Below are 14,234 nucleotides of genomic sequence, written 5' to 3' on the forward strand. Positions count from 1 at the left end.
AAATATTAACTCCCTGTGGATTCGATCCCGACATAGTTGGATTAAAACTGCATCGACTACCCTCTCCACTCATTAGTAGTGTAGGCTTGGACCCAATCATTTGGTCGAACACAAATTATGATGTAGGTACTGCCTCCGTTTTAATTTAGATGATGTAGTTTGACTTGACACAAAGTTTAAGATAAAAAAGAATGACTTTTAAAATATGTAGTCCTAAAATCTTAAGGTGCAAAAGGTTTGTTGGGCCATAATATTTGTGTGACTATAAAAGTTCCTCACTAAGGGTAAAATGGGTAAAATAAAAAGTTTATAAGTTAAATTATTTTCAAATATAGAAATGCGTCATTCATTTTAGAATGGGCTAATAAGAAAAGAAATTATTAGGCATAAATTGATATTTATTCCAAAACGTAAGACAAGAAGCAACATAAAAAAAAAGGAAAAAAAAAAATTATCATTGCAAATCATTCCAGAATGATATTTACGAAAATAAAAATCATTACTATATATGTGAGAATATTTTATATATGCTTGTTTATCATTACTTGTTTTCCATTTGTTTTAGTTAGTTTAGATTCAAAAATCCTTATTTAGATAATTAAGATAGTTTGATCTAGTCTAGTTAATAGTTGATAACAAATTCTCGTGGATTCAACACTCTATCTTATCATTTTATTACTTGACGACCACGTATACTTGCGTGTGCGTTTGGCCGCAACAAAACGCGATGCTATAAAAGCATAAACTTTTCAATTCTGATTTGATTTCTAAAATGACATCATTTAGAACATCATCGCAAATTTCTGTACATGATTAGACCTTATAAACTACGATTTTGTACATGATTAGAATATAAGATGCCCTATCTATACAAGTAACTCAAAAGTGGAGCTCTCTATATACTGCTCCATCTGCAAGAATTTCTTTTTTGACACGAAATAAATCGGGGCTTTAATATGGTATCCGAAGTAAAGCTCCTTGGCAACTGGGAGAATAATTCAAATATCTCTCAAATAGAGACTCTTCAAAACTGCATCAATTATCCTTTAGCAAAGGATATCATACCAGGCAAATGAATAACACCAATGAAGTTCACGGTAGGAAGGTAGGTAATTTGCAGCAACAATGTATTCAGGGCCGGAACATTCTCATAACCTTAGAGACTTGAAGCCGACAGAACGGACACCTGGAAACTGCAGACGAGCATCTACGGCAAAGCACATGACCACAAGGGACTATAGTAACGTCCACTTCAGTGTTGAGACAGATGCGGCACAACCATGATGCTTTAGCTGTGTCAGCTTCTTTCGTAGCCATGTCAAACTTTTCCTGCAAATTCACAAGGTTCACCAAGTTCATATTCTAAATTTTGGCTGTCTACTCGACATACAACAATATTTGTAACTTTGAGAGGATGATTCATGATAATATGGTAGAAATTCATAGGGACCAAGAAAATGACATCCTGTTTCTAGAAAAGCAACCACTAAAAAAGAGGTGGGGGTGTTAGCATTATATTGACATAGTTCATTTCTACTTCACAAATAAGGACAATATTGTGAATTGTCTTTAGCATCTCATGAGTTCATAAGGCAATTAGCAGCAGATTTTAGCAGAAACTTGATAAACTTTTAATCAAATACTGTTTCGTGGAACCTCAATTACAACCAACAAATTTGTATGAAAAATTCTCATAAAAAAGGAGAAGAAACTCGATACCCATTCCAAACAGTGTGTTGGATTAAAGAAAGGAGAAGAAAGAAAAAAAGCCTGTTTAGGAGAAAAGAACAGTGAGGAGAGTGAATGATATAAGAGTATTAGGTTTTTTCAGTCTCTTGCTATAGAAAAAACAAAGTACACCAGTTAATTGAAAACCCTTCATATGTATCTATTTTTGTCGGCCATGGTCAATGTTGGCAGCTAAAAGTTACTTCCCATTCTGTTTCTAGCCACAAACTCAAATAAATGTAAAATAGAATCAAAGACATAAAGGCTGAGATTTTGTTCACTACCTACACTTTCGCTTTCACTCCTCAACATTAAATCCAAACTTGCAAAAATTTAATCAATTCCTCTAATTCAACTTTTCCTCTTTTCCTATTCTCTATTAAAGCTATCCATTCTAACTGCTGTGATGTACCACAGATGTCTCTTCTCAGCATGATATACTTGAGATAAGGATGACAAATAACAAACCAATTGATGCTCCTATGAATCCTAATGTAAAACTTTTTCCAGGTCAGGGCATGCCTCTTAGTGACCCCGAGAGATGCAAAAGATTAGCTGAAAACCCCAAAAAACCAAATTATCTTACTGTAAAAAGCCCTGATATCAGTCATTTTCAGATAGTCCATGTGAACTCATCGAAGATGCGTTAGTCTGTATCCTTTGGTGAACTAAATTTGCTCCAAGAAAATGGCTACTTAATCAGGATCGAGGACATGAGAAAACTATTGGGTATATGGATATTGTGTTATAGTTGGAGGCAATTTAGTATTTTGAAAGACCAAGAAAGGTGTAATTGAGTGATCCAATGCTAAAGCTGAATATCCATTCATGGCAGTCGTGAACTCATAAGGACTGAACAAAGCTGGAAAAATTGAAGTCACCACACAAATTTAACTTATTTGTGATAATCAAGTTGTGCTCCATATCGTTTCAAATTTAGTATTCCATGAAAGGACTAACAACATAGAAATTTATTGTCACTTTGACAGAAAAGTCACTATCAGAAGTTACTGTCACGAGATCTGTAAAGTTCAATGATCAGCTTGCAGACATATTTACCAAATATCTCGCACATCTTCAAGTTAGTTATGTATGTAGGAAGCTCAGCACATACGATGCGTATGCACAGCCTTGAGGAGGAATGTCAGATAGGCTAGTGTAGCACTATACATATTAGTGTCCCACATTGGACAAGTGTAGGCACTCATTGGAAAACATATATATAATTAGAAAGAAGCGTGAGGTGTAAAAGCCACGCATTCCCATAATTCTCTCGACTACTATTTCTCACGCTAATTATCCTTTCATAAAGAAAGATGATAAAAATACTTCAAACTATTTTTACACAGTAATATCTGAAAATTTCATGCAGGACAAAAACCTTAATATTCCCAAAAAAATAGCCTCTCAGCTATATGGGTATTAATGATACAAGACAAAATCAGCCCATACACGGGGAGAAAAGTTATTCGTGAAGTCATTCTATCAGCACCCTTGATGCAGTATATTCACGCTATAGTGCTTTGATCAAAGTTGCCTCCTATGTTCTTTGTTTCGTTGTCAGATAAGAGAATAGTCAGTATTGTCCCTTAATTGGTGACAGGCAATGTTACTTGATTCTTTGCTTTGCATTTTCTTTTGGACCACAATGTAGAATCCTAAATTCCTTAAGTTAGGATTTGAAAGATCTTTGTTTGCTGTAAACGAAGGTTTAACTCTCCTCATCACTAAACTTCAGCATTTTGCTTTTAACTTTTTTTTTTGGGTGATAAGCAGGTATCTATTTCGAATTTGTAGGCTCTCGAGGTTGGGGAAATTATGCAAGCATGGCATTCTCTTTGCCTAAGGACACGTGTGCATCAATGCACAAAGAAGAATTGGTGGATGGGCAGCATGATCATGTAGTAGTAGGAAAAAATGCTGCGAGAACCGGAAATGGCAGATGTGCACTAAACAAGGAGAGATACATGAAATTATACATAGTTCACATTAGATACCTGCTCGAGCAAGAGTGCTGCTTGGGACTCCTTTAATTGCTCTTGCAATGTGATTGTTGTTTCTAGTAATGATTGCTTCTCCACATCCATACTGATTCCTGCTGCAGAAAGCATCTCCTGAACTGCCTGGACCAATTCTGCAGCAGACACTCGGCCATGCTGGAGTGCTTGAAGCTGCTGCTGCTGGTTCCCCTATCAGAAGCATCACTTAACTCTATAAGTAACAAAATTTCAGACCAATTTCGCAAAAAATAGACCTTGAGCAAACTATTTGTTAGAATCCAGTCGGTTAACTGTATGGACTATTTTCTCCTTATATGGCCCTTTTAAAAAAAAAAAATTATTCTCCTTATATGGCTTTTGGACAATTTTCAGCACTTGAGCTAACTTATAGGTGAATTAGGTCTCATTTTTTCTCAACATGGCATCAAGGCACATGTTATGCTACTCCACGCTTCAGATGTCCACCCCTGGGCATATGAGGGTTGTTATAATCCTACACCAATTAAGCGCATGGTCCGTATTGAAGACATAATTAAGTAAATAAAAGTGTGTTCTCTCTGACAACTTAAACTTTTAGATGAGATTGTCACACACTTCAACATGGTATCAGAGCATCCAGAGGTCCTGAATTGGAGTCTCACCGCCACTCAATATGAAAAAGAATTTCCACATGCTTGGCTCATCAAAAAGAATCAAGCCCGCGCGTGAGGGGCATGTTGAAGACATAATTAAGTAAATGAAAGTGTGTTCTCTCTAACAACTTAAGTTTTTGGTTGAGATGGTCACACACTTCAACATGCCGTAATCTCTTTTTTATCGTTTTGGACGATCCTCACCACTTGAGCAAGCTTTTAGGATAAGTTAGATCCAGGATCCATGTTTCTTAACAATATTAAAAAATAAAAAAATAAAAAAGTGGTAAAAACACTAACCATAGAAGTCTTACTTGTTCTATTGGAAAATGAGAAAGAGTTCCTCTAAAAATCACATCACAATGGATTTTAAAGGACGCATAATTCGACATATTTTGAGTCTTATTTTTCTAAAAGCAACAAAGATACCTATTGACGCTGAACTGTGGATCAAAGAGCTCTTTCAGAAGGATCCCTAAAAGACATATTCACACACCATGCTAAAGAAGTGGTTTTACTAGGGTTCATATTAAACGTTGGTTTGCTCAAGTTGTTCATATTTATGAATTCCAACACTGTAAAGGGAAACAATGAAAAAAAAGAAGACCAGCTGCCCTGAATAACATCCAAGCAAGCTCTTTTTTTTATCTTACTCGAAGAGGCTTACATATACCGGAACGGAAAGGCTTTCCGAGTTTCACTCAGAAGTAACATTTGGGAAAGAACAAAAGATTGATCTCTTACTAGAGAGTAGAAATTTTCAGATCAAGAGAGTTAAAAAAAAAATTCCATAGCAGGAAAGATGAATTCAAGAACTAAAGCCCTCAGGTTGCGTCAATTTCTCCACTGAGCTATCTTAGAAGAAACAAGGTGAGATGCAGAAAGAGCAGTGGAAATTTATAATGCAAAGCTCATGGTGCTCAAGTGATCCAGCTACTCAGGTGCTAGCTACTACATAGAAACACTGAAAAGAGATACATTCTAGCAGCAAACATTCTCAAAATAGGAAATTTTGTATCTTAAAATAAATTCCAACAAGCCAAAATGCAGAGAGGATTCTCTAATTTCCTTTAGCACACAATACAGTGCCAACGCGTACACCATCTTTCAGGTCCATACTTTCTCCCTTAATAACAAGGATGACCTCACTCCACAAATAAAAACTATAGACTTTCACCTTATTCTTTATTCCACCCATGAATATCAAGGGCATAAACTGAAAAATTATCTACTAGTTTTACTGACATGTTTTTGCTCAAATCACTAAAAAATGAACTGCTACTATAAAATGTAAACCATTGGATTCTAAATCAGAAATTTAGCAAGGATATGTACCTCAGAAGGTCTTGATTTAACTCTTCCAGCAACACCTTCACTCCTGGTACTGTCCATTGTAACAGAATCCTCCAAGAAATCAGCTGAGGAATCCTCACCAGAGACTGTGACACTTTTGAACGAGAAGACATGAGCAGACAGAAGAAGCTCAACCAAGCCCGGTGATGTTTCTACCTTGAATCTGTAGAGTGCTTGGCCTGCTGACGGTCTCACATTCTCTATAACTCTACCATACCTCAACTTTTCTCCATTCTGCTGCCGCCAAGCTACTATTTCTCCAGCATAAAAAGGTCTTAATGGGTGAAATTGCACTTGTAAAGCATCTTGGGGTAATAGTTCCCTGCCAAGAAGACCATCTTTTTCACTTTTGCTTCCATTAGCTTGCATCTGAGAACAAAGTTTCAAGATATCGACAAGGGCAGTCTCAGAGCCCTCAGGACAGAGGAATAGAGAGCCCATTGGTAATGGGATGGGGAAGTCCAAAACCCTGCTTACAGCAATTGCTATTACATCAGCAATAGAGACATAGTCTGGTGGTTCGGCAATCAGCACAGAAGTTTTACACCGTTCAACAAAGTAAAGGGCCCGGTTACGTGATGTATCCTTCCACTCCGGGAACAACGATTCCTGTCTAACTTGAGTTATATCCAAAGATTTTGGAAGGAGCACAAAGCGTGTATATAGACATTGAACAAATTTCAACTTCTCTGCAACCAATTTCAATGAACTTCGCATGACCTCAAAGGTAGCCTGATCAATGCTAGGAATGTTGCTTGCCGTGCTACTGACCACCGTCCACATTGCAGCTTGAAAAGATCTGCTCAACAACTTGTGCCTTATAGCCTCTACTGGAACTGATCCAATGCATTCCAAAGTTTGCAAAGGTTCTTCACAATATATTTCCTGGAAATAGCCCATTAACATCATATGAGAGACCAAAATCTTGCGGGAATACAGGAAGAACTTGTTAGTGTAGATTTAATCATTCAGAGAAGAAATGGGGGTGAAAAAATTCAAGTACATATAGCAAATATGAATTCTTCAGTGCACGAACATGACCAGAATCTTATGTAGAGTAGAAATTTATATAAGTAACCAGATCCTCTTGGGTACCTCTATAACCACATCCGAGAGCTTTTTTATTCCAAAGGCAATGCATAACTTTCCAGGGAGATCTTGGTGGACAAACCTCAGCTTGGAAATATCAATATACTTGATGTAGCTAGAACCATAAGAATCTATGTATACACATGACCTAGCATGTACAAGTCTGCAATCATTATCAGGGACAACTGCTTCAGAACACCAAGCGCTCATGTCAGAAGTGTTTGCTTGATCACAGATGAAATGCACAATTTCCATCACAGCACGGAATTCATTTGGATTTAAACGCTGATATCCACATGCTTTTTGAAGATTCAAAAGCAGGGTCTTTGCGGAAGAGATAGAAAGATTGTCCTGAAGGCCCAAGTCTTTAAGGATATTCACATAAGGCAGGTAGAGTGAAGGGAGTTCAAAAGCAAATGGGGAAAGATTAATTGTCAGACGTGTGAAAAGGCAGCTTGTTGTCACCAAACGTGTACCATTTGCGGCAGGCATGAAGGCCACTAGACGCAATGCCTCCTTGTCTGGCAAGGAAAAGAAAAGATGCAGAACAAAATTTCATCAGCTGACAAACAGAACCAGAAATGCGCATAACACAGCTTATCTACTTCAAATCAATATAATGCGAATGAAGTCAGTCTTTCAGGAGAAAAAGAAAGCAAAAATTCCAAACTGAAATGGTCAGGTATCCTTACTACTCATGCCACCAGCACTCTTACAATGGGAAAGCGAACCTTGCCGCCTAAGCCAACTCCTTAAATCCACCACTCCTATGGTTCATGTGATAGTTTTAGTGACGAATATATTACTCATAAACATGGTTCAAACTTGTCTAGTAATGTGCTGATTGACATCAATATTCATTGCTGCCATATCAAATTGCCAATATGTTTCCAGGTGTGCCTTTCTTTAATTGACATGTTTACGACACATTTGGGAAAAGTTTCACTTATGAGAATGCAAAAGGCAACGACATTTGGCACATTATGCTAAGTGAAGAAACCACAGAATTACCTAATCATAAGATCCTTGACTCCTTCCCCAGACACTCCCTACGCAGCCAATACTAATTAATACTTTCAAAGTTACTTGAAAGAAGCACCTTGAGGTGAGGCAACTCATGCACCTCAATGCACCAGGGGCCTTGATTGTCCCAAAACACTTGTTGGTCATAATGGGAAGCAGATCACCGTAAAGCACTTTGAAAAAAGGTTGATTCATTTTACAATTTACGCATATTTCCATCAAATTGATTTGAACTATATAAGTTCTGAAAGTTAGTAGAAGAAGATGATAATGGAAGAAGCAGCCCGTGAAACAAGAGAGGCAAAACATGACATTGTTCTGCACCATATGGCTATATCCATAAGAGTCTCAAAATATGCTTTAATTTGGGATAGGAGGCAACTCACTCTCTTCTTTGCTCTATAAGTTTGGTTAAATGATTTTTTGATTCTCATAACAAGCTTGTGAATTCAAATCTGTAACTTATAGTACGTCATTTTTGCCTTTCTAAATTATAGTATGGCTCTAAATACATTCAATTGGGAAATAATTTATACACATTTAGTGTATTTTGTTGTCCAATAAATTGAGTAAACTTTATGTCCGAGAATTAAAACACAATAATTAAGGATCACTATCCCCACTTGCTAGTGCTGGACTCGAATCCAACTACCATTACATGAGTACCAGACATGAATATGACAATAAACACATGTGGTTCATGTGCTACGCAAAGAATTCGTATTATATTCCAGATTGTTCTGTCGTCCACGCTTCAACAAACTAGGAAATTCAATAAAACCAAAGTAAGATCAATTTATTGCAAGTCCAATTTATTACTCTGTATAACCAGATTGCATCTGCTAAACAGTACAGCCAAATGAATCAATGCTTTCTCTGCTTCTTGAACATAGTAACTAGAAATGAGCAATCAGTACACATGTTCCAGTCAATAATTTCTGGAGACTTATATGTTGATTTAAGCTCGCTGTGCACATACGTACTGCGGAGCACTTTTATTCCTCATTATGATAGCAAGATATTGATCTACTTCCATGACAGCTTAATGACAACTTTTACAACCCACCTACTATAAGATTCACTGAAAAAAAATAAAAAATGCAACTTGATGCTTGGATCATCACCAAACGCCAAATTAATCATACTACGCAATGAAACAATGTAGCAGTGATTGAGCCAATAAAAGCAGAGGAATTGCTAATCACACAAACGAATTCCCAAGCCTCCAGCCATACTTTTCCAATAAGTTAGTGTTAAACAGTTGTAAAGCAGGGATGGGATAATGATTAGAAAGGAATCAACACATAAGTCACCAACGCAATCATTGCTACAATGTTTGACAATACAACTAAATGTGATATAAGGGTTAACCCAACACATAAAGTACCTTCACAGTTGGATTTGTAAGTCAGCGTTCTAAATGAAGGGAATAAAATCAGCAGGGAAGAGGGTTGCTTTATCAACTTGCTATACCAATGAAATGGTTTGAAGTAAATTGCTTCATCACCTTTTTGTTTATACTTGTTAGATAGTTATGTAACTAATATATAATTAGTCCTAGTCCCACATGGAATAGGAATAGGATATGTATTGTGTATAGTTATAAATAGGGCTCATTGTATTATAATTAATTGAGAAATAAGATATTCTTTCCTGTGCTAATTCTCACATGGTATCAGAGCGTGAGTGAGAAACATCTAAGAAAGAAAACCCAGCCAAGCAATCGCCATGCTTCAATTTCTAGCGACCTTTTAGAGTTGTTTTGCATTATCTCCTTTTTTCTTTAGTGTCGTGCAAAATCCAACACTACCACAAGATTCCCCTATCACAGGCGACCATACCCCACAAAATCACACCGGCAAAAACACATCTACTCGCATCCCAGACAGTGGAAAATTTGGCATCTCAAACTACGGAGAATAGACGAGGAAAAGCTCATTTTAGAAGATCTCGACCCAAGTGTTTTATTGTAATAAACTTGGACATACTCGTAAAGTGTGCTATTCTTTATATGGTCGACCACCCAGAAATTCTCATGTTGCTCAGACCGAGACCATAGGTAACCAGAGATTTTTTTTATCTGAAGGGGAATATAATGAGTTCCTTCAGTATCGAGCAAGTAAGCAGACATCTCTACAAGTAGCCTCAGTTGCTCAGACTAATACTTTTGTTGCTGGTAATTCTTTTGCTTGTGTTTCCCCGTTTACTATTCTTGGACCGTAGGTGATGGGCTCAAGCGCTTCTAAACATATCTCTGGTAATAAATCACTTTTTATCGAATATTATGTATTCAGTCTCTTCCCACTGTTACTTTAGCCAATGGGTTTAAACTAAAGCAAAAGGAGTTGGGACAAACTAATCCCCTATCTTCTATCACTCTAGATTATGTTCTTTATGTCCCTAGCTGTCCTTTTTAGTCTTGCATCTGTTAGTCGCTTGACTCGTGCCCTCCATTGTAATATGTATTTTATTGATGATTCTTTTATTATTATGTAGGACTGCAGTACGGGACAGCCTTTATTGCCTTAATTCACTCAATCTCTCCATATCATGTCCAGTTACAGATTCTCCGGACCTAATTCACAAACTTTTAGGATATTCGAGTTTATCCAATCTTCAAAAGATAATGCCTAGTTTGTCTACATTAGATTGTGAGTCGTGTCGCCTTGGGGAACATACCTGAATTACTTTTCCGCTTGCAGAAATTTATATAGAGCAACCACCTGGTTTGTCGCTTGGTGGAGTCTACTGGCCTTGTATGTTGGTTGGGTCGGTCGGTCACTCTATGGTCTAAAGCAGTCTTCTCGAGCCTGGTTTAGTAAGTTCAGCACAGTTATTCAGGAGTTTCACATGACTCGTAGTGAAGCTGATCATTCTGTCTATATTATCGGCATTCTGCTTCAAATCTCTGTATTTATTTGGTGGTTTATGTTGACGATATTGTTATTACTGGCAATGAATAGGCTAGTATTACTAAGTTGAAGCAACATCTCTTTCAACACTTTCAAACTAAGGATCTGGGCAAATTAAAGTATTTTCTAGGTATTGAGGTCGCTTAATCTAGCTTAGGTATTGTAATCTTACAACGGAACTACACCTAAGACATTCTTGAGGAGACAGGAATAACAGGCCGTAGACCTGCTAACACTCCTATGGATCCAAATTCTAAACTTCTGTCAGGACAGAGGGAGCCGCTTAGCGATCCTGCAACATATATGCGGCTGGTTTGTAAATTAAATTACCTCACAATGACTGGACCTGACACTTCCTTTCCTGTGAGTGTTGTGAGTCGGTTTATAGATTCTCAATGTGATAGTCATTGAGATGCAGTTGTCCACATTCTTCGATATATAAAATCAGCTCCGGGCAAAAGATTATTGTTTGAGGATCAAGACCATGAGCAGATCGCTGGATACGAAGATGTTGATTGGGCAGGATCACCTTCTGATAGACGTTCTACGTCTGGATATTGTGTTTTAGTAGCAGGTATTTTGATATCTTGGAAGAGCAAGAAACAGAATGTGGTTGCTCCGTCTAGTGCAGAAGCAGAATATCGAGCAATGACTATCGCAACATATGAGCTAGTTTGGATCAAACAATTGCTCAAGGAGTTGATATTTAGTGAAATCAGCAAGATGGAACTTGTGTGTGATAATCAAGTTGCCCTTCATATTGCATCGAATCCGGTATTCCATAAGAGAACTAAACATATTGAGAATGACTTTCACTTTGTTAGAGAAAAGATATACTCAGGAGATATTGTTACAATGCTTGTGAAGTCGAATGATCAGCTTGCCGATATTTTCACCAACTCCCTTACTAGTCTCGTATTGGTTACACATGTAACAAGCTCGGTACATATAATTTGTATGCACCGTCTTGAAGGGGAGTTTAGATAGTTATGTAATTAACATGTAATTAGTCCTCGCCCCACATGAAATAGTAATAGGATATGTATTGTGTATAGTTATAAATAGGACCCGAAGTATTATAATTAACTAGTGTTAGAACCCGCGCGATGCGCGGATAATTTGATAAAATATTAATCTTATAAAATTATTATCTAATATATCATATTACTTTAATAAATACTAGTTGTTATTTTATTATTTGATGTACCGTGCACAAGCATACTAAAATCTATACAAAAGCAGAGAATATACAACATATAGTAATCAAATAAATTATTTTTTCCTTATTTATTCTTTATTAAATTAGCTAGTACTTAGTACTATACATTTACTCTCTCTCTCTCTCTCTCTCTCTCTCTCTCTCTCTCTCTCTCTCTCTCTCTCTCTCTCTCTCTCTCTCTCTCTCTCTCTCTCTCTCTCTCTCTCTCTCTATATATATATATATATATATATATATATATATATATATATATATATATATATATATATATATTCTTAACGGGTTAACGGATTATCCGTTAAGTAAAAACTTATATACTGTTCAAAATTCTTAAATTATCTAAATTTATCAATAATTTTTTGGAGTGTTATTTATTTATCTTTTATTTTTAAATTAATTCAAAATATAAATATCATAAAATTATCTTTATCCCCCTCTTTTCGTACATTCTTTTCTACTGTAATATTTGATTAGTTTTCTCATTTTGCATTCTACCTGTAATTAAAATTATGTAATACCTTTTTTACTAAATTATAATTTTGATTTTTCAAAAGCATAAAGATATAAGCCTTTTATTATTATTTTTTAAAAAACATACTAATATTTTTAATAATTAGTAAATATATATATAATGTGCTTATCGTATAACATATTAATAGTATCTTTATATTTTTGTATTTTTTATTATGAAATTATGAGTTCTCTTTATTAATTAAAATTTCTTACATGAGATATTTAATTAGTATATACGGTTTTACACTATCGCTTATTTTTTTTTAGTATTCTTCCTTTATAACTATTTGTTTATTATGATTTTAGTTATGTGTATATGCACGACTTTTTTTTTCATGACCGAGAAATTCGTCTGGGACCGATCCTTTAGACCAATTGCAGCCTTCGAAACTCAGTAGATAATGGGCCCGCCCCTCTACCCTTCTCCACTTAAATACCAGGCTTTGCTTTGCATGGTGTGGGGGCTTGAACCTGTGACCTAAGACACAAATCCACCAACCTTTGCCACTTGAGCTAGGCCCTGGGGGCATGTATATGCACGACTTTTCTCATCATAATTCTAATTATAAGTCTTATATTTTTATATTTTCCAATAATTTATATGTTATTTCCTTTTTTTTGTTCCTTGCTTAAGTAATTGTATTATCCATTACTTAATATAATTAAATTGTCATATGAATTTTAAATAAATTACCAATTTAATATAATATAATGAATATAATTTTGTATAACTCTTGAAGTTAACTTGATTTTATCATGTATGACTTTCTCATAATTATTTCGATATTTAAATTTATCAATAATATTTTCGAGTATTATGTATTTACAATTAATTTTATCAAATAAATTTAAAGCGTTGATAGAATCACATTATATATATCTATTCTCCTCTTTATACATTAGTTTTTGTTCTACAATATATTAATTTTTTCCATATAGTGTTTATCTATAATACGAATTATTTTTCTAAATGGATGGATTTGAATTAGTTCAAAGGTTAAACAAAGAAGTTCTTTTATTATATGTCGTAATCTACTTAGAATTTTAATAATTATTATGTTTATATTTTATTCAATAAGAAATTAAATTGAATTATTCTTCACGTTTGTATTTAATATGAAAGTTTAATTTTTTTATTAAGATTACTACATAAGAAGTTAAATTATATTTTTATATATTTTATTTATTTATTGAAATTATTGTTTATGTTTGTCTTTAATTTTACCTATTTGATTAGCAAATTTGAAATTATTTATTGATATTTAATTATTTCTAATTCAAATTCAAAAGAGTAACTAAGTATTAACTAACCTAACTAATTTTGTCCTAAAATTTGACACGTTGAATTTTGATTGTGACACTTGGCATCATCACATTGATTTGCTTCTCCTATTCTATATAGATACATTGATAAATGATATATTCTTTCGTGTGCTAATTCTCACAATACTAGTTTGCTGCTAGAAGTCCCTAGAGTTGAAACCAAAAGGACTTTGAACAGAAGTTGACTGACCTGATTTCTCCCAACAGAAACATGTGATAACCTGAATAGAGACAAGTGAAAAGCATGTACCTGCAGAAGAGAGAGAACTCCAGACCCTGTCCAGGTACTTTAATACATCAAAGGAAGCTTCATCAATTGTCTTTAGGCCTGTAGTAGCTGGCCAATGAGCAAGCGTGTCTTCACCATTATTTCTTCCAATAACCTACAGTAACGGTTTTTCTACCTAGTTAAATGACTTAATAATGTGGAACCATTGAATAT

General features: G+C 35.3%; 1 protein-coding gene across 4 annotated transcripts in view; it reads right to left on the minus strand.

Moving 5' to 3' along the window:
• Positions 1 to 733: 733 nt before the first annotated feature.
• Positions 734 to 14,234, minus strand: part of LOC107792423 (uncharacterized) — a 50,421-nt gene continuing 36,920 nt past the window's right edge. For 2 of the 4 annotated variants that reach the window (XM_075233080.1, XM_075233082.1), the window contains 6 exons: positions 14,043 to 14,175; positions 7,495 to 7,569; positions 6,809 to 7,323; positions 5,696 to 6,598; positions 3,726 to 3,917; positions 734 to 1,329 (listed from right to left, as the gene is read on the minus strand). In XM_075233080.1, coding sequence (XP_075089181.1) covers positions 1,132 to 1,329; positions 3,726 to 3,917; positions 5,696 to 6,598; positions 6,809 to 7,323; positions 7,495 to 7,569; positions 14,043 to 14,175 — 2,016 coding nt within the window. In that variant the 3' untranslated portion in view covers positions 734 to 1,131. The remainder of the gene's footprint in view (positions 1,330 to 3,725; positions 3,918 to 5,695; positions 6,599 to 6,808; positions 7,324 to 7,494; positions 7,570 to 14,042; positions 14,176 to 14,234) is intronic. The other 2 variants (XM_075233081.1, XR_012700174.1) reach the window with 2 other exon arrangements.

Source organism: Nicotiana tabacum, chromosome 16 (assembly GCF_000715075.1).
Source record: "Nicotiana tabacum cultivar K326 chromosome 16, ASM71507v2, whole genome shotgun sequence".
Lineage (NCBI taxonomy): Eukaryota > Viridiplantae > Streptophyta > Magnoliopsida > Solanales > Solanaceae > Nicotiana > Nicotiana tabacum.